The following is a 20,699-nucleotide window of genomic DNA, read 5'->3' as shown; positions in this document are numbered from 1 at the left end:
TGGACGTGTCCATTAGCATTCCCTAATGCACTAATTTGCATTAGAACTGCATTACACTGAGCTCAGTGTACATATACCTCTGTCTTCCTCTCGTTTCTAGTGTTCCCATCTTTTGCTTTGCATTTGCTTGTAACAGTTTCCCAAGGAAATCATACCAGGAAACCTTACTCTATTAATCAAGTTATGCCATCAAGAGATGGGCACAAGAGTTCTGTCATGACTCTAACATTACACCGATTGGTCAGAGCCACACTAACCGTGGCTTTTCTTAATATATCCTTAAACAAACTATAGCTTCTCATAATATATCCTGCAGCCTCTCTTAATAATTCCTGCAATTCCTTATCATAGAAAAACCTACAGACCATGGCCTGAATATAAATTCATTGATGTCCTTAGAGATAGATCCAAGACAGACACCAAACTGTTTGATCTAAATAACTACATATCTTTATTTCCTGAGGAGGCCAAGGAAAAAAGCTATCACACACAAAAGAGTATTTAAAACATTGGGAGCATTTTGGCATCCTACTAAACTGGTAGGATGACAACCAAAAATCTCACCCAAATACAAGTGATTGGCCATTTTATTGTGATTATGACATCATCAATTAATTCATTATCAAACATATGTTGTTGGTACATCTTCCAATTAGATTACAATTGCTTCATTAGGATCCAATTACAAATTGCATTCTCCAGCAATGTTCTATTAGTTCTATTCAAGTCACATGGTTTCTGGTCAATAATACCTTACCAGTAACTTCCCTAGCAACAACAATGACTTTGATTAAATCATCATATGCTATTTAATCACAAGACATACTGGGGTTCTCAAGGTAAACAGCTAAGTTTTGCTTCCCAAGGGAACAGTGTAAAATATGTTGGTTCTTAGGTCACTGTGACCCCAAGCCTATTTTCAGAGATCTGTTATTTATAAGTTATATTATGACTTCAGCATCTTGTGTTCCAGACGTTAAACCTTGTATTTTATCTGCTTCACTGGTAACACAAAAACATGTAATCTGCATGATGTCCAAATCTCTGAAGCATTTCTGTCATTTCAGTTACATCTTTTTATATATACATATTAGTATCTTTTTAGGTCCAAGGTAAGGAGTGTCACATACATACAGGATTATGCCTCCCCTTATATCCTACATAATACAGTTATCACCATCACCAGCAATCCAACAGTGTTGCAAACTGACATTTTCCAGTGCAATAGGTGAGACATTCTAGACCAGGGGTGTCGATCCTTGAGGGCCACAATCCAGTCAGGTTTTCAGGATTTCTCCAATGAATATGCATGAGATCTTTTAGCATACAATGAAAAGCAGTGCATGCAAATAGATATTTGGGGAAATCCTGAAAACCCGACTGGATTGCGGCCCTCAAAGTCCGACATTTGACACCCCTGTTCTAGACCATAGGGCTATTTCCCCTTACTCGCATGAGCTACAGAAGAAATCCATTCCAGGTTTTTCACTCTACCTCCAGAGTACATCACAGGCTAGCTCCCTCTAGCAGTCTTCTCTTCTGCACACATGACTGCAGCTGTGTGGATTTGACATAGTTCCGTCCCTTCTCAGATATTTTTGCATTTGAAATGGATTTGAAGCTCTGCCTGCTTGTGAATTCACAGACTTTGGTCTGTAGCTGACAGGCCAATCCCTTTGGGGTACCTGTTAGCCAGTCTGCTTAGTCTTCCTTGGAGCTCAGGGCCATTCCTGACCTAATCATTTGAAGATTTGAAGATTTCTGATGTTCAGTCAACGGGTTCCAAATATCAGGATTGTCTGTTACAGAAGTTGGGCATACACAGGGTGCGCCTGCGTTATTTGGAGGTCACTAACGAGTTCTGTCTACCTGTTTGTGCTGACTCATTGTATTATGTGAGCTTCTCCTGCTTCTAAGGCTATGATCTCCAGGTGGATCTATAAAGCCATTTCATCCACTTACATTCTTCGGGGCAACAGTTTCCTATTTCTGGGCCGAAGCTAGATCCGTTTCTCCTGAGGAGATTTGCAGGGCAGCAACATGGTCTTCTCTTCACACGTTTGCCAAGTTCTACAGAGTGGATGTTGCTGCCAAACAGGACTCTGCCTTTGGGTCCTTGGTCTTAAGGGCTGGCACAGCAAGCCCACCTTAGCTTTCTTGGGAGACTACTTTTGTACGCCTCTATGGTCTAGAATGTCTCACCTATTGCACTGGAAAAAGAGATTATGTACTTACCCTGGTAAGCTCTTTTCTAGTAGATAGGTGAGATATTCTAGACCCCCTGCCTTATCCTTGCTGTGCCTGTTTCAGGTTCTGATTTCAGATTTCAGTCTCCTTCTGCTTATCTAATCTATTTCTTGGAGACTGGTCAACCCTTTGTGGTTAAGAATAGTTGGTTCATATGTATAATCTGTTGTGGGAGTAGTTCTGAACTCCTTTGATGCCTCTGTTGGCTGTTAACGGTACTGTTTTGTTGTTTGAGCAGAACAATAGTTTAGCCTGTCGTTACAGGTGCCTCTACTTCACAGATGGGTGTATCTCTCTATGCATGGTTATTGACTGCTAGAGGGCGCTAAACTAGCCTGTGATGTACTTTGGAGGTAGAGTGAAAAACCTGGAATGGATTTCTTCTGCAGCTCATGTGAGTAAGGTAAATAACCCTAGGGTCTAGGGTTATTTACCTTACTCACATGAGTAAGGTCTAGGGTAAATAACTCCTAGGGTCTAGCATGTCTCACCTATCTACTGGAAAATAACTTATCAGGGTAAATACATAATCTCTTTTTACTCACCATCAACCTTTAAGTGAATGTAATAGAAACAGCACAGTTTTTCTTGATCTGCTTTGCTATCTTTTAGTCACCAACTGTAGAAATTTGCCTTCCACTGATCCTTCTCTAATGCTGGAGTTGGTGTCAAACCCTACTTCTGCCAATCCATAATCAAGACAGAGACTGTAAAAGTGTGCCCTGTTTTGCCATATTTGGGGAACAGACTGTAGAAGTCTGCCAGTACTCTTGTTACTTGAATTGCCTTCCAAGCACCTTTTTTATTCCATCCTTTTACTATATAAGGATCCTTTGTGGTTATCCCATGCATTTGTTTTATTTTTTATAATTGTATATTTTATTGATTTTATGATTTGACAATTTTCAAATTCCAATCAGAAGAAAAAATACAGTGTAATCACAAACAAACATAGGATTAACATTTAGGAATTAAAAAAAAAATAAAGAGCCAGACCTACCCATAATTTCTCAAGAATTACTCTTAGTGGAAATAAATTTAGAAAGCTGTGGATCTTAGAAGACATATCCCATGCATTTTTTAAATTCCATCACCGTTTTTATTTCCACTACCTCCCCTGGGAAGGCATTGCAGGAATCTACTACCCTCTTCGTGAAAAGCTTCTTCCTCATGTTACTCCTAAGTCTACCACCCTAGAATCTCAACCATGTTCTCTTGTTCTACCATGTTCTCTTGTTCTACCATGTCCCCATCTCTGAAAAAGACTTTTATGTATATTGATACCTTAAAGATACATACAGATCTGCCCTGCCTTGTCTTATATTAAATGCTCTTATTCTATTTTTCATATTTTTCTCCTATGTAACTCCATTAAACCTGTTTTAAGAAGACAATTGACAAAAGAATATGCACTTCTATTTGTTCTATCTGTAATATGTTTAACTAAGGAAGTAAAGAAAAACAAACTTGTTCAGTTACATATATGGAAGATGGCATGCTAGAGTTTTATGCCAAAGAAACCCTAATGTTGTTTGAGTGTCTTCCAAACATAGAGGCCCTTTTACTAAAGCTTAGTGCACTCTTTACAGAATTAGCAGGAGGAGCGTGTGGCGCAGTGGTTGGAGCTACAGCCTCAGCACCCTGGGGTTGTGGGTTCAAACCCCGCGCTGCTCCTTGTGACCCTGGGCAAGTCACTTAGTCCTCCGTAGCCCCAGGTACGTTAGATAGATTGTGAGCCCACCGGGACAGATAGGGCAAATGCTTGAGTACCTGATTGTAAAAACCGTTTAGATAATCTTGATAGGCGGTATATAAAAACCTAATAAACTTGAAACTTGCTAAATGCTAGGAAGGCCATTTTATGCCTATGGACTTCTTAGCATTTAACATGCACTGAGCTTTAGTAAAAAGGCCCTGCAAATTGACTGAGTGGATTTCTGAGCTATGCACACACAGCCAGACATAATGGAAAGTACAAAAAAATACCCTTTTTAGTAATTCAGAAACCTGAGCCTGTTAACATCACAGCTCAGGGAAAGGAAAAATAGTCTTTTAGTAAAAAGTAAAATCTTGAAATAGGCCTGTGACTTATAGGGCCCAAGATACGGTTTGAGGTTGCAACAGTTTTCTCTAGTCAGTTAACCAGGTTTGACTCCAGTCAGACCCTAGAACATGGTTCACAGTAGAGAATGACACAGGGACAAACTTTGTCCCCGCCTCTGCAAGCTCTGTCTCCATCCCATCCCTGCAAATTCTTGTCTGATCTCCGCTGCACAAGCCTTGAATAGTTATGATTTTATATTGAAATAATATATTAAAGTATAAAAGGAAAGAATATTCTGTACAGTTATTTTATAAATCACAAATAATACAGAACAAAGATCAACAAAACTCCTTTCTTCCCTCACAAATATTCCCTCCACTTTCAAGAATACTCAACAAGCTAAATTAATACAGAATGCTACATAGAAAAATCATGTTAACAGAATACCTCAATCATACATGGCAGGAATAGTGTTAGGTGAGTGCAAATAGGGCCAGAGAGAGCCCTAAGCTTGCTGGATGTTAAAGAAGCACTGCCTAGTAGTGGATTTTGTGGTCCCCAGTTATGTCTAACACCAGCTCTGACAACATATACATTTCAGTTATATTCTAATCACAAAATAGAAAATTATTTTTTATATCTTTTGTTGTCTGGTCATTTTATTCTTCAAATCACATTGGTCTCAAGCTCTGGTTTTGGTTTCCATCTGTCTTCTCCTAACTCACTGACCAGGGTCTCCTGACCATTTGACATTTCTTCTTTCCCCTTGCTCACCATCCATCTCTGTGTATGTTTTTTCCCATGTTCAGCATCTCCCTTCTCTGTCTTCTATACTTCCCTTTCTAGTATTTTCCCTGTGCCCATCTCCCTGTCTTCAGCATCATCGCCATTTTATGTCCCTATACATATACCCCCTGTGTCAAGTATCACTCTTCTTCGTATCTATGCCCCCCTAAGTCCAACATCTCTTCTTCATTCCTATTCTCCCCCCTGTCTAGCCATCTTCCCTTTGTGTCCATGTATCCTTCCATGTCTGGCATTTCCCCACTGACTGTGCCAGTATACCACCCCCATGCAGCGTCCCCTTTGTGTTACCTTACCTATGCTCCCATCCATGCCCACCATCTCCTCTATTTTCATATATCTTCCTGTGTCCAGCATCTCCCCTCTCTTACTCCCTTACACCGATATGTCTCTCTTTCTCTCTTTCTTTCCTCCTTCCCTCCGCTGTGTTCAATATTTCACCCCTCTTCCTTCATCCCCTTGGTTCAGTATCTCTCTTTCCCTTCCCTTAGCGCTTCTTCCATGGACTTGCACACCTCTCTCATTTCCCTCCAGACCCCCCTGCAGTGTACTACCTCTTTCACTTCCCTCAACACTCCCCGAGGACCCAGCGTCTCTCTCCCTTCCTTTCAACCCCCCTCCCATGAGTCCAACATCTCTCTCCCTTCCATCTAGTTCTGAGCTGTGGTTCCAATATTCCTGCCTTCCCTTCTGCTCCCTTCCACATGGGTCCAGCACCTCTCTCCCTTCCTCCAAACCCACAGACCAAATCTAGCATCCCTCCTCACCCCTCCCCTCCACCACCCCCCGTGAGCCAGCTGACCAACCAGGTGCTTTAGTGCACTCCTGTGTGTGCCTTCCAGGAGTCCCCTCCAGCTGGACCCCAGCCTCAGCTCCGACAGCCTTTCGGATCCCAGCTATCACGCAGCTGGGATCCAGTCACATTTCCACTTCTGTTGGTAGTGCTCTGGGAGCCCTACCTGCTCTTCCCAGCCCACCTTGTTTCTTCAGTGTGCTCACGTGCACTCTTTGGCCCTGCTGCCAGCCTGGCCGTGCATTTGCCACCGACTGCTCTCTCTCCCTGGCAGCCAGCAATCAGCTGTTTTGCCGCTCCACTGAGGAACTAAAGCCACCTGAATTGGGCCCTGCCACCGATCCCACCAGCCCAGCCTGCCTCTGCTGCTCTTTCCAGCCCCAGAGCCACAAGGATCAGAGGGCAAAATCTGTCACAGCTGCTCTCAAGTGCCTCCTGCACCGGAGCCCCACACCCCAGCTCAGGCCCCGACACATCCAGGTGGGCTAAAATTGTTTGCAAATAGCAGCAGAGCACCACCATCATCATGAAGAATCTTCAGAGGCCTGCCCGGGGCCTTCCTTCTGCTGAGTCTCTCCTTGATGTAGCTTTCGGTTTTGTGAAACTAGAAGTTACATCAAGGGGAGACTTGGTAAAAGGAAGGCCTCGGTGCAGACCTCTAAAGATTCTTCTCCTGGCATGGCTAAAGTTCCTAAAGGTAAAATTGGCATGGGATAAGAGGGGAGCTGGGAAGGAAGGTATAGAAATGCTACTGCTGACCCGGTGCATTTTTTTTTAACAGTTGGAGCAAGGCTTTTTACCGCTCCTGTGGGGCAGTAAAAGGCTATGCTTCCATTCCTGCAGTAAACTGGCTGCATTTTTTTCTGTTCCCACTGAGGTCCCACAGTTATCTGCAGTGTACCCTGAGAACCCATCCCATGTTATTCTCTAGTTCACAGTACTTCAGCAAAAGTAGCTGGTTCCCTCAACCAAGCAGAATGTCTAATAGCTGTAGTCAAGACATATGTTGGAATCACTCTTCTTGTCTTCTCCCCTGGGCTCTGGCCCTGCCTCTTATACTCCCTGGCAGCTGCTTCCTGGACACCTTCCCTCCTATCCTCCCGTGTCACTTCCTCCTAGGGAAGAGCCACTTATGTTAAGGTGCCTCTGACACTGTGAAGGACTATCCAGCAGAGGGAATGGTAACTTCCTATAGACTCCCTCAGAGGCCCTTTAATGATATATTAGACCATTAGTGTTAAAAGATAAAATGTTCATGTTAAAATGCTTTTCTTGCCTTAAGTGTCTGGTCTCCTTCCCAAAGCATTCAGAACTACCTTCTGGTTTATTTTTTAATATGATCAAATTAACCCCCACTTTTACAGAACCAGTCAAGAGGTTTTTAGCACCAGCATGATAAATGCTCTGCGCTGCTCCGACACTCATAGGAACTCTGTGACCATCGGAGCAGCACATAGCATTCAGCTCACCAGCCAGACCTAAAAACCTCTTGTGCAGTTTTGTTAAAAAAAAAAAAGGGGGGGGGGGAGGGTGGGGGTTTGAATAATTTAATTGAAATGTTTTTCAATTTTTAAAAAATGAGCTCTGCAACATAAAGGTTAAAGGTGTTACTAGTGGTATTGCTATTGAGTACAGATTTTTTTTGTGCCTCTTTTTTTTATGCCACAGGGCCTAAGGTAAAAGGTGTAGACCTTGATGCACCTGGAAGCATTAATGGTGTACCTCTTATAGAGGTGGACTTGGATTCTTTTGAAGATAAACCATGGCGAAAACCAGGTAATTACCTTCAGTTTTGTACTATAACTTATCCTGAAAACTTGTACACACTTGTTGAAATAGGACAGCAGATATCTCATTTAAATTTATTGCTGTTTATGAATGCTGTCTAAATGTGGGAGAATACTGACAAAAAACATATAAAGCATAAAGAATATAGCTTATTTTTTTTGGAAGTACAAGGATAAATCAAAAAGTAAAGGCAAATATATATTTAACAGCTTTAAGAGAAGTAACTGAGAGCAATTGAACATATCAGTTTTCCATATAGTCCCCCCATTTGTTGTATGGTTCAACCAGCTTCTGCATTCCTGCAGAGAGAAAGTTTTTCAGCTACTCCTGAAGACAGATGAGCACCACTTCTTACACTTCATCACGCTTTCTCTTTTCCTCTCTGGATCACAATGATGTACCTGTGTCTTGTCACCAGTGACAGTTCTTTTCTGAATACTTGGATCTTCTTCATACCTCTCAGGAACTGGGTCGCAACCTCCACATGCTGTTGCTTATGCAGTAAGCTGTTTGGAAACTTATCGTTTGCTGACTGTCCTCTATCCCAAGTCATCATGCATTATGGCAAATGCAGATCCATAGCTGATATCCAAATTTGCAGCCAGCTGAGACACTGTTATCTGTTGGTCTTCTCTAATCAAGGCATCCACCTTGTCAATGTTCTCTTGCGTGCGCGTTGTTGATGGGTGACCAGAATAACCTTCAATAGTTATACCTGTTCTTTCCACTTAAAACTTTTTTTACCCATTTGTAAATCTTTTGTTGATTCATGGTGCTATGTCCATACTGAGTCAATATCCTACAGTGAATTTCCACAGGTTTCACTCCCTCTGCCCAAAGAAAGTGTACTACTTGTACATTGTTCTTCCGTGGTCTTCAATGGAGCGTCCATGTTTCTGACCTCATGGCTGCCACATGACTAAAGGCAGAGTGCTATACTGTGTGTGGATGAACTATCCAAAAGGCAATGTATGAATACATATGTTGCATTTTGCTAGCTCTGTTCCAGTTATTGCATAATTTAACAATTGCCTTTAATTTTTGATTACATGACTAGCCAAATTTTTTATGATTGCAAATGGGAAGCCAGTTGGTCTTTTACAGGATCAGTCCAATCCTGGAGGCACTACTGACCAATCAGATTATCAGGATATCTGCAATGAAAGAGATGTCAGTACAATGGGGCGCCATGCAAATTCATCTCATATGTATTCATGTTAGATAACATGAGAAAGGACCTAGCAGAAACTTGAGAAATAGTTTGGTATTTGGCAGCTAAGATTTAATACTAAGAAATGCAAGATCATGCATTTAGACTGCAAAAACCCAAGAGAATGCTACAGTTTAAGAGGGTGAAAATCTTTTATGCATGAAAGAGGAGCGGGACTTGGGTATGACACAATGTGATGATCGTAAGGTGGCCAAACAGGTTGAAAAGGCGATGGCAAATGCTAGATGGATGCTTGGGTGCATAGGGAAAGGAAAAGCCAGTAGGAAAAAGGAGGTATTGATGCCCCTGTGTAAGACACTGGTGAGACCACATTTAGAATATCGTGTACAATTCTGGAGACTGCACCTTCAAAAAGATATAAACAGGATGGAGTCAGTCCAGAGAAAGGCTACTAAATGGTCAGTGGTTTTGGTCACATAGCAAATGGGGACAGACTTAAAGATCTCTGTACTTTGAAGGAAAGGCAGGCATAGGATGAAGGTGAAAGTGGATAGATTCAGAAGTAACTTCAGAAAATACTTTTTCATGGAAAGGGTGGTGAATGCTTTGAACAGCCTCCTAGTGGAAGTGTTGGAGACAAAGTCCCGGATTCTGTATAGGACGCCAGTCCCGGGCGTCATAAAAAAAAAATCAGGCCTACACCCGCCCAAAGTTAACTCAATTCTGTAACCGAAGTCCATGTTGCAGATGCCGGTTACAGAATCGGGTTTAACATGCCCAACCCCCTTCCCTGGACCCCCCAACGGCCCCCCCCAGAAGATCGCCGGCAGGAGGGTGCCCAACTCCTCCTGCCGGGCCCCCCAACACCCCCCCTAATATCGCTGGCAGGAAGGTGCTCAACCCTTCCTGCTGACAGAACCCGCCCCTCCCCCCCCGACGATTGCCGGGAGGGGATTGCCCGGACCCCCCAACAGCCCCCCCGAAGAACGCCAGCAGGAGGGTGCCCAACTCCTCCTACCAGCCCACGCAATGGCTCCCTCTAAGATCGCCAGCAGGAGGGTGCCCAATCCTTCCTGCCGGACCCCCCCCCCCAACGAACCCACCACCCCGGAACCCCCCTTGGTCTTACTTTCAAGTTGGACCAGATAGCTCCTCACCCGTCCGGCCAGCAGGCTCACCTCTGTCCAAATGAGGCGGGCCTGCCCCACCCCTGCCCAACCCACAGGATCCTAGGGCCTGATTGGCCCAAGTGCCTAAAGCTCCTCCTATAGTGGTATCGGGAAAGATAGTAGAGGCGCTGATAAAGGACCGCATCATTGATCACCTTGATGGACACGGGCTGTTGAGGACCAGCCAGCACGGTTTCAGCAAAGGCAGATCTTGTTTGATGAACTTGCTGCACTTCTTTGAGGGAGTAAACAGGCAGATAGACAAGGGCGACCTGGTCAACATTTGTATATCTGGATTTTCAGAAGGCGTTCGACAAGGTTCCACATGAACGACTACTTCGTAAAATTGCGAGCCATGGAATCTAGGGTGAAATACATGGATTACAAACTGGCTGGAGCATAGGAAACAGAGAGTGGGGATAAATGGACAATATTCAGACTGGAAAAGCATCACCAGTGGGGTCCAACCTGGCTTGGTGCTTGAACTCGTGCTCTTCAACATCTTTATAAACGATCTGGACATTGGCACGATGAGTGAGATGATTAAATTTGCAGACGATACGAAGTTATTCAGACTAATAAAGACGCAGGGAGATTGCGAAGATCTGCAGCGTGCATAATCAGACTCGAGAAATGGGCATTGGCATGGCAGATGAGGTTCAACGTGGATAAGTGTAAAGTGATGCATGTTGGTTACAAAAATCTCATGCACGAATACAGGATGTCCGGGGCGGTACTTGGAGAGACCTCCCAGGAAAGGGACGTGGGAGTTCTGATCGACAAGTCTATGAAGCCATCCACACAATTTGCGGTGGCGGCGAAAAGGGCGAACAGAATGCTAGGAATGATAAAGAAGGGGATCACAATCAGATCGGAGAAGGTTATCATGCCACTGTACCAGGCCATGGTGTGCACTCACCTGGAGTACTGCGAAGGACACGGTACTACTCAAAAGGGTTCAGAGAAGAGCGACTAAAATGGTTAAGGGGCTGGAGGAGTTGCTGTACAGTGAGAGATTAGAGAAACTGGGTCTCTTCCCCCTCGAAAAGAGGAGATTGAGAGGGGACATGATTGAAACATTCAAGTTACTGAAGGGGATAGACTTAGTAGATAAAGACAGGTTGTTCACCCTCTCCAAGGAAGGGAGAATGAGAGGGCACTCTCTAAAGTTGAAAGGGTATAGATTCCGTACGAACGTAAGGAAGTTCTTCTTCACCCAGAGTGTGGTTTAAAACTGGAACGCTCTTCTGGAGTCTGTCGTAGGGGTAAACACCCTCCAAGGATTCAAGACAAAGTTGGACAAGTTCCTGCTCAACTAGAAAGTACGCAGGTGAGGCTGGGCTCATTTAGAGTACTGGTCTTTGACCTGGGGGCCGCCGTGGGAGCGGACTGCTGGGCATGATGGACCACTGGTCTGACCCAGCAGCAGCAATTCTTATGTTCTTGTCTCTCCACAAGCCTTTCTAACCTAGCGGAACTATCAAAACCAAACTCTCAATCTTGATGAAGCAGTCGTGGACTGGCACACTGAGGTAAAAACCCTATATGAAGGGCTAGCCTTGGTAAAAAAAAAAAATCAAATACCACCATAAATATTCCTCACCCTGGTTTACCGACGACTTAAGAACTAAGAAAAGAGAATTAAGGAGAGCGGAAAGGAAATGGTACAAATCCAGACTTAACAGTGACAGGTCCAAATAGAAGGAACTGCATGAAGAATATAAAAAGCCACCCTAGAGGCTAAAAAGAAGTACTACTCTGAACAACTATTAAAGACTTCCAATAGATCAAAAAACCTTTCCAAACTAACAAAAAAGATTCAACGTCACAAGGAGACAGTCAATACCTTAATGCTGAACTCGACATCAAAACACTCTCAGACTGACAAAGTAGATAAAATACAATCTCATGCTACAGACATTGTCATCCTGTGACTCAGACAAAATAAAACTAAACTGGGATCCTAGCTAAATTCAAAATGGTCTCCCGTTACGACATCACTAAAATACTAGACACAAGTTTCCCTTCCGGCTCCAATCTGAACCCCTATCCTCCACGCCTCCTACTGGCAGTGAAAAATGCATTTGTAGACTCCATCCTTCCTCTCATCAATACCGCTCTATAAACGGGCATAGTGCCCACAAACTGGAAGTAAGTGGTCATCAGACTGATCTGGAAAAAACCCACACTTGACCCAAACGTGCCCAGCAACTGTAGACCTGTCTCCAAGATCCTGGAAAAAACAACATTAAATATAGCTGACATGGTAAAACAGAGAGACAAGAATTTTATTATATATCAGTGATAGGAAGAAGTGGCATTGAGAGACTCAAAAGTGAAGGAGAGAAATATGTAGAATTTGATAAAGAAAAAGCTGAATTGCTTAATGGGAGCAGGCCGCAGAAGACAAACACAAGTAGGGATGGAGGAGTGGTAGACCCTGATCGATTTTCAGAGGGTTATATTTGTGAGGAGCTAGCTAAATTAAAGGTGGACAAAGCGATGAGGCCGGATGGTGTACATCCGAGGATGCTGAAGGAACTTAGGAAAGTTCTGGTGGTTCCGCTGACTAAGCTTTTCAATTCTTCTCTAGAGTTGGGAGTAGTACCGGAGGACTGGAGAAGGGCGAATGTGGAAGAAGTAGGGAATTACAGGCCAGTAAGTCTGACTTCTGTGGTAAGAAAATTAATGGAAACACTTTTAAAACAGAGAATGGTGAAGTTTCTGAAATCTGGTGGATTACAGGACAAGAGGCAACATGGGATTCACTAGAGGTAGGTCTTGTCAGACAAATCCGATTAATTTCTTTGATTGGGTGACCAGAGACTTGGATAGAGGGAAGTGTGCTAGATGTGGTGTATTTAGATTTTAGGAAAGCCTTTGACAGTGTTCCACACAGATGTCTAATAAATAAACTGAGTGCAGTGCCCTCGAGATGGACCCCAAAGTGACAGGCTGGGTCAGAAATTGGTTGAGTGGAAGACGATAGAAGGTGGAGATCAATGGAGATCGCTGTGAGGAATGGGATGTTACCGGTTGTTTGCCTCAAGGTTCAGTTCTTAGACCTGTTCTTTTTAACATATTTATAAGCAATATTGCTGAAGGTTTGTTGGGTAAGAATTGCTTCTTTGCGGATGATGCCAAAATCTGCAATAGTTTAGACACCCGGATGGTGTGAATAACATGAAGAAAGACCTAGTGAAACTTGAAGAATGGTCTTAAAATTTGGCAGCTAAAATTTAATGCTAAGAAATGCAAGGTCATGCATTTGGGCTGCAAAAAACCAAAGGAGCAGTATAGTTTAGGGAGTGAAGAACTTATGGGCACGACAGAAGAGCAGGACTTGGATGTGATTGTATGTGATGATCTTAAGGTGGTGGTGAAAATTAGAAGGATGCTAGTGTGGCTAGGAAGAGGTATGATCAGTAGGAAAAAGGAGGTATTGATGCCCCTGTATAAGACTATGGCGAGACCTTATTTAGAATATTATGTACAATTCTGGAGACCGTACCTTCAAAAAGATATAAAAAGGATGGAGTTGGTCCAGAGGAAAGCAACTAGAATGGTCGGTGGTCTTCATTATAAGATGTATGGAGACAGACTTAAAGATCTCAATATGTATACTTTAGAGGAAAGGCGGGAGAGGAGAGATATAATAGAGATGTTTAAATACTTACATGGCATAAATGCACATGAGTCGAGTCTCTTTCATTTGAAAGGAAGCTCTGGAATGAGAGGGCATAGGATAAAGTTAGAGGTGATAGGCTCAGGAGTAATCTAAAGAAATACTTTTTTACAGAAAGGGTGGTAGATGCATGGAACAGTCTCCCAGAAGAAGTGGTGGAGACAGAGACTGTGTCTGAATTCAAGAAGGCATGGGATAGGCATGTGAGATCTCTTAGAGAGAAGAAGAGATAATGGTTACTGCAGATGGGCAGACGGGATGGGCCATTTGGCCTTTATCTGCCATCATGTTTCTATGTAACAGAGAAGAGCCTTAACAAAATCCTATTAGACCTTCGACCGACTACCTGCTCCCTCGATTTCTGCCTAGGAAGTAGAGTGTAGCAGGTAATCAGGGGCCTCATAGAAGGGGCTACAAAAAACATGATCTCCTCTCTTTCTAATGGGCAACTACCAGCAGCATTAAAAAGGGTAGCAGAGCATCCTTTTCTAAAGAACAGCATTGACCAGAACAAACTTGAAAGTTACAAGCCAATATTTTACACTCTATTTCTAGGAAATCATATAAAACAATCTATGCTCAACTTTGTAATTGGCTAGAAAAAAGAAACTGGCTAAATCCATGTCAATCTGGATTCAGACCCGTCTATGGAACAAAAATTGCCCACATATCCTTACTAGATGATCTTTACAGAAACCAAGACAGTGGAGTTGCTTCAGTGTTAGTATTGCTAGATTTCTCTTTTTTTTTTTTTTTTTTTTTATTTATCAAATTTTTACATTTTATAAATCAAGTATCCACTTGTACAGAAAGTTAAAGAAAAGCAGGAAAATAATACTCATAGGTAAAATACATAATAATCAAATAAAATAAAAATAAATGTTTAGCTTAAATTCAGCTCAAGTCCTCTAAATTAGATCCAAGAAGGATAAGGCGGACATATTAACAAATGCTAACAGATATCAATTCAAACATTAAGAAAACAAAATCCCTTAGCTAAGGAAGGATATCATTCAGGAAAACAAGATCCCTTTAGCTGAGATAGGATATCATTTATTCAATTGCACTTCACTTTAGTTTCCCTTCATCCAGTCGAGTTCCTGCCAGAAAGGCTGACAACTGGAATGGCTCAAAGAATATATATTTTTTCATATGGTATTGTATTACACATTTACAAGGGTGCCGTAGAAAGAAAGTCCCTCCAAGAGATGTAACTCCTGGCTTCATCAAAAGAAATTCTCGCCTTCTTCTTTGAGTGTCCCGTGCCAAATCTGGAAACATTAAAATTTTATATCCAAGAAATTCTTTCATTTTATTTCTAAAGAACAGTCTAAGCAACCAATTTTTATCTGGTGCAATAGCCACAGTAAGAAGCAATGTTGCCGGAGATGCAGCTTCTCTGTCCGAGAGTTCCAGCATTGCTGAAACATTAAGTGGTTGATTATCCTCCTGTGGTTTAGATGGTGATTTAATAACTTTCATTGGCAAATAATATACTTGAGTAAGTGGTGGTAATGTATCCTCTGGAATACCTAAAATCTCCAACATATAGCATTTCAACATATCCCTAGGTGTCACCGAGGCTATCCTAGGAAAATTAATCAGTCGGAGATTATTATTACGAGAAAAGTTCTCCAAAGTTTCCACTTTTCTGCGTAAATTTGTGTTATCTTTTACTAATGCATCACTAAGCTGTTTTGATGCTTTTAATTCTTGTTGTATATTCACAATAGAATTCTTGGATTCGTCAATTTCAACCCTTATATTTTTTATCTCAGTTTCTTGAAGTATGATTTTATTTTCCAGCTGCAAAACCTGGGGCTTAACAGACTTGGCTAGGTCAGCAACTAAGTCCCAAATTGAATCCAGTGTTACTTCTCTGGGTTTTTCTATAGCATATGAAACATTAGAAACTTGAATAGTCTCACCAATTGTTAGCAGTTCCTGGCAATCCTTCTGCTGGACTGGGGTAATCCCTGATGTTTCCAAGTCCTCTGTACTTCTTGGACTCACCTGAAAACTCAGGGAGTCCATCTCCTCGCTCCTCTCCGTGTTCTTCCTAGCCTCCGAGGGTAGGAGCTTGCCTTCTTCCGGTAGCTCCTCCACTCGTGGGGAGCTAATAACCTGAGGAGGTGGGGGAGGTGCCCTAGCGTCGGGGCTCAGCGTTGTCTCTAGCCCCAAGGAGATCACCTCATTTCCGCCCCTCTGAGGTGTCTCCAGCGGGGTTGCCGACGCTGCCGGGATGTCCTGCATCCGACGCAGGAGTTCTTCGATATTGCCAAAAGAGGACACCGCAGAACGCCGCGAGGCTCCAGCGGCGCTGCGACCTCTCCTCTTCGGCATATTCAAGTGAGTAATTCCCCTCGAAGAAAAATTTCCAAACAATCTCCTCCGGCGTGCTGCTCAGCCTCAGAGACCGTCGGCCATCTTGGATCTCGGCCATCTTGGATCAGTATTGCTAGATTTCTCAACTACATTTGACACTGTGGACCAAAATGTCATGCTGGCACTCCTAGCAGAAACAGATATCAGAGGTGTACAGTAACTGCTTGGTTTAGATCTTAAGTTCAGATCCTGTCAATCCATACTGTTCAGCAGTATTTCATTGCCTGCATTGACACTGACTACTGGGATATCACAAGGATCAATACTGTTGCCTATTCTGTTAAATTTCTATCTCAGCCAGTTTACACTGTGAATTTTGTTTTTGTCACCAGGTGCTGATCTCTCAGATTATTTCAATTATGGATTTAATGAAGATACTTGGAAAGCTTATTGTGAAAAACAAAAAAAACTAAGAACTGGATTAGAAGCATTACCTGTTGCCTCAACTACAAACAAAATAACGGTAAATTGTATCCTGTTAGGATTTATACTTTTAACATGTTTTTCCAGTGTTTCTTATAATCTTTTTATAGTGCAACAAAAATCAATTTTTTTCTCATCTCCTCTGCTTTGCTCCCTAATGTTACTGCAACTGACATTTAAGTAGAACAATTTCTGATCACTCCACCATTTTAGTAACAATAGATGATGTTTGTGCTAAAACTGGTAAATCTCTGCGGAGATTTAACACAACTCTTATTCAGACTCTTATTAACTTCATCACTTACCTTAAAGATAAAATCCAAGATGAGATGTGGGGGAAAGCCAAATCGCCTCGGAGTGGATGGGTCGGTGTAAGGTATCCTTGGAGGATACTATTGAAACAGGATATTTAGGGAGTCCCGGTAGAGAGGTTCCGATAATGGTGAAAGAAAGCCAAGGAGAGTTTAAGAGGAAGGCAGAGTAAAAGACTCAAATTTTCCTGTCTTCTCAGCAGCATGTAGGAAAAAACACAATTTGAAGTGTCTTTATGCAAATGCTAGAAGCCTAAAAAAATAAAATAGGAGAATTAGAGTATATAGCACTGAATGATGAGATAGATATAATAGGCATCTCAGAGATCTGGTGGAAGGAGGACAATCAATGGGACACTGTATTACCTGGGTACAAATTATATTGCAAGGATAGAGTAGTTCAAATTGGAGAGGGGTTTGCGCTATAGGGAATTGAATCAAATCAAATTAACGTTCTGCATGGCATAGATAGCAGTGTGGAATCCTTATGGATAGATATTCCATGTGTGAAGGGAAGGAATATAAAAGTTGGGTTATACTACCATCCCCCGGGACAAAATGAGCAGATAGATGAAGAAATGTTTCAAAGATAGGAAAGCTGGAGAAATGGGCAACACTATAATGGTGATTTCAATTACTAAATTAATAGGGAAGAGTACGTAAAATCAGCAAGTAACTTGTTACTTGCTGATTTCAATTACCTCAACAGTGACCAGTTAAATGTTACATCGGGAAGTGCTAGGGAGGTAAAATTCCTAGATGTCATAAATGACTGCTTCTTGGGGCAACTGGTTCAGGAACTGACAAGAGGGGGTGCTGTTTTAGATTTGGTCCTTAGTGGAATGCAAGACATAGTACGGGAGTTAATTTTGTTGGGTCTGCTGGGAAACAGTGATCATAACGTGATCAAATTTGACCTGATACCGGGAGTAACGTTGCAAAAGAAATCTACTGTAGGGGTGTTTAATTTTCAAAAGGGTGACTATGATAAAATGAGGAAAATAGTTAAAAATAAGTTAAAAGGATCAGTTGCGAAGGTTAGGACTGTAAACCAGGCGTGTATGTTGTTTAAAAATACTGTCGTTGAAGCCCAGACCAGATGCATTCCATGTATCGGAAAAGATAGAAAGAAGAAGAAACAAGAGCCGGCGTGATTAAAAGGTGAAGTGAAATAGGCTATTAGAGCAAAAAAAAACCACACATCCTTTAAAGAATGGAAAAAAGATCCGAATGAAGAAAATAGGAAGAAACACAAGCACTGGCAAGTTAGATGCAAAGCATTGATAAAGACAGCTAAGAAAGAATATGAAGAGAAAACTTGCAAAAGAGGCAAAAACTCATAGCAATTTTTTAGGTACATCAGAAGCAGAAAACCTGTGAGGGAATCTGTGGGACCATTGGATGATCAAGGAGCGAAAGGGGCACTCAGGGAGGATAAGTCCATAGCGGAAAGACTGAATGAATTCTTTGCTTTGGTCTTTATGGAAGAAGATGTAAGATATGTACCTGAACCGGAAATGGTTTTCAAGGATGATGATACGGAGGATCTTGGTGAATCTGGAAGACATACTGAGCCAAATAGACAAGTTAAAAAGTGATAAATTGCCAGGTATTAAAAGAACTCAAAAATGAAATTGCTGACCTGCTGTTAATGATCTGTAACCTGTCACTAAAATTATCTGTAGTACCTGAAGATTGGTGGGTTGCCAATATTACGCTGATTTTTAAAAAAAGGGCTCCAGGAGAGATCTGGGAAATTACAGACCGGTAAGCCTCACTTCGGTGCCGGGCAAAATGGTAAAAATGATTATAAAAAATAAAATTGTGGAACACGTAGACAAACATAATTTAATGAGACAGAGTCAGCATGGATTCAACCGAGGGAGATCTTGCTTCACAAATTTGCTTGACTTCTTTGAAGATGTGAATAAACATGTGGATAAAGGTGAGCTGGTTGATATAGTATAGTTAGATTTTCAGAGAGCTTCTGATAAAGTTCCTCACAAGAGGAAATTAAAGTGTCATGGGATAGGTGGCAAAGTTCAGTTGTGGATTAGGAATTGGTTATCGGATAAAAAACAGAGGGTAGAGTTAAATGGTCATTTTTCTCAATGGAGGAGAGTAAACAGTGGAGTGCCACAGGGACTGGTGCTATTTAATTTATTTATAAATGATCTTGAAATTGGAACAACGAGTGAGGTGATTAAAGCTCCTTTTACGAAGCCGCGTTAGCGGCTTTATTGCACAGGACTTTTCATCTCGTACTAATCCCCGCGCTAGCTGAAAAACTACCGCCTGCTCAAGAGGAGGCGGTAGTGGCTAGCGCGGCTGGCAGTTTAGCCAGTGCTATTATGTGCATTAAACCGCTACTGTAGCTTCGTAAAAGGAGCCCTAAATTTGCAGTTGACAGTAAACTGTTCAAAGTTGTTAAAACACATGCGTATTGTGAAAAATTGCAGGCGGACCTTAGGAAATTGGAAGACTGGGCATCCAAATGGCAGATGAAATTTAATGTGGACAAATGCAAAGTGATGCACGTTGAGAAGAATAACCTGAATCACAGTTACTGGATGCTAGGGTCCACCTTGGGGATTAGCGTCCAAGAAAAGGATCTGGGTGTCATAGACAATACGATGAAATATTCCGTCCAATGTGCGGCGGCAGCCAAAAAAGCAAATAGGATGCTAGGAATTATTTAAAAAGGGATGGATAACACGCAGGAATGGTTAACACGCTTTGACACGCAGCTCCTGATTGGTAAGGCCCGACTTAGTGCAGGAAGAGGCGGTCGGAGCATACAGCGAGTGATTTCCTGCACTCGCCGGCGCTCCGGCTGTTCTCTCCTGCCACTCCCGCTGCCCTCTCCAGTCTCCCCCATTGAAAAATCGTATTCGCGGTTTTTCACGATTCGCGGGGATTCCTGGAACGAAACCCCGCGAATATCGGGGGAGTACTGTAGTGGCACTAGAAAAGGTTCAAAGAAGAGCGACCAAGTTGGTAAAGGGGATGGAACTCCTCTCGTATGAGGAACGCCTAAAATGGTTAGTGCTCTTCAGCTTGGAAAAGAGACGGCTGAGGGGAGATATGATTGAAGTCTACAAAATCATGAGTGGAGTAGAACGGGTACCAGTGGATCGATTTTTCACTCTGTCAAAAATTAGAAAGACTAGGGGACACTCGATGAAGTTACAGGGAAATACTTTTAAAATCAATTGGAGGAAATATTTTTTTGACTCAGAGACTAGTTAAGCTCTGGAATGTGTTGCCAGAGGATGTGGTAAGAGTGGATAGCGTAGCTGGTTTAAAGAAAGATTTGGACAAGTTCCTGGAGGAAAAGTCCATGGTCTGTTTTTGAGGAAGATATAGGTGAAGCCACTGCTTGCCCTGTATCTATAGCATGGAATATTGCTGCACCTTGGGTTTTGACCAGGTTCTAGTGACCTGGATTGGCCACCGTGAGAACGTGCTACTGGGCTTGATGGACTATGGTCTGACCCAGTAAGGCTATTCTTATGTTCTTAGATTACTTCTTGCGTAAAGCCAGTATAAGGGGATACATAATCAGTTACTCTGCTCACAAATCCAAAGAAAATAAAGATAAAAGTCATTAACTTGTAGTGTTCTATTAAATCTATGTTTGAGGTAGCCGTGACTCTACAGACAGCGCTATTGCATGATTGATATGCGATTGGCATACGTTTTTTTAGGTGACCACCGATACTGGCGACATTTGTAGAATCTGGCCCTCAGTGTCATCCATTTGGCTTATGGTTCACTAATACCAGGAGGAGAGTAAAGTGACATATATTTTGCTGAATGGCTATCATCTGCTTCTACTTTCACTCTTCGCCTGACTGTTTTCTCAGATAGTGTTTCATT

General features: G+C 42.3%; 1 protein-coding gene across 5 annotated transcripts in view; it reads left to right on the top strand.

The window, feature by feature from the left end:
• FIP1L1 (factor interacting with PAPOLA and CPSF1) overlaps positions 1-20,699 on the top strand; it is a 342,276-nt gene that overhangs the window by 75,305 nt on the left and 246,272 nt on the right. For all 5 annotated transcript variants that reach the window (XM_033945458.1, XM_033945476.1, XM_033945465.1 and 2 more), the window contains exons 6-7: positions 7,557-7,664; positions 16,419-16,549. In XM_033945458.1, the coding sequence (XP_033801349.1) occupies positions 7,557-7,664; positions 16,419-16,549 (239 nt within the window). The remainder of the gene's footprint in view (positions 1-7,556; positions 7,665-16,418; positions 16,550-20,699) is intronic.

Source organism: Geotrypetes seraphini, chromosome 1, assembly GCF_902459505.1.
Source record: "Geotrypetes seraphini chromosome 1, aGeoSer1.1, whole genome shotgun sequence".
NCBI lineage: Eukaryota > Metazoa > Chordata > Amphibia > Gymnophiona > Dermophiidae > Geotrypetes > Geotrypetes seraphini.
This window is presented reverse-complemented; position numbering and strand designations above follow the sequence as displayed.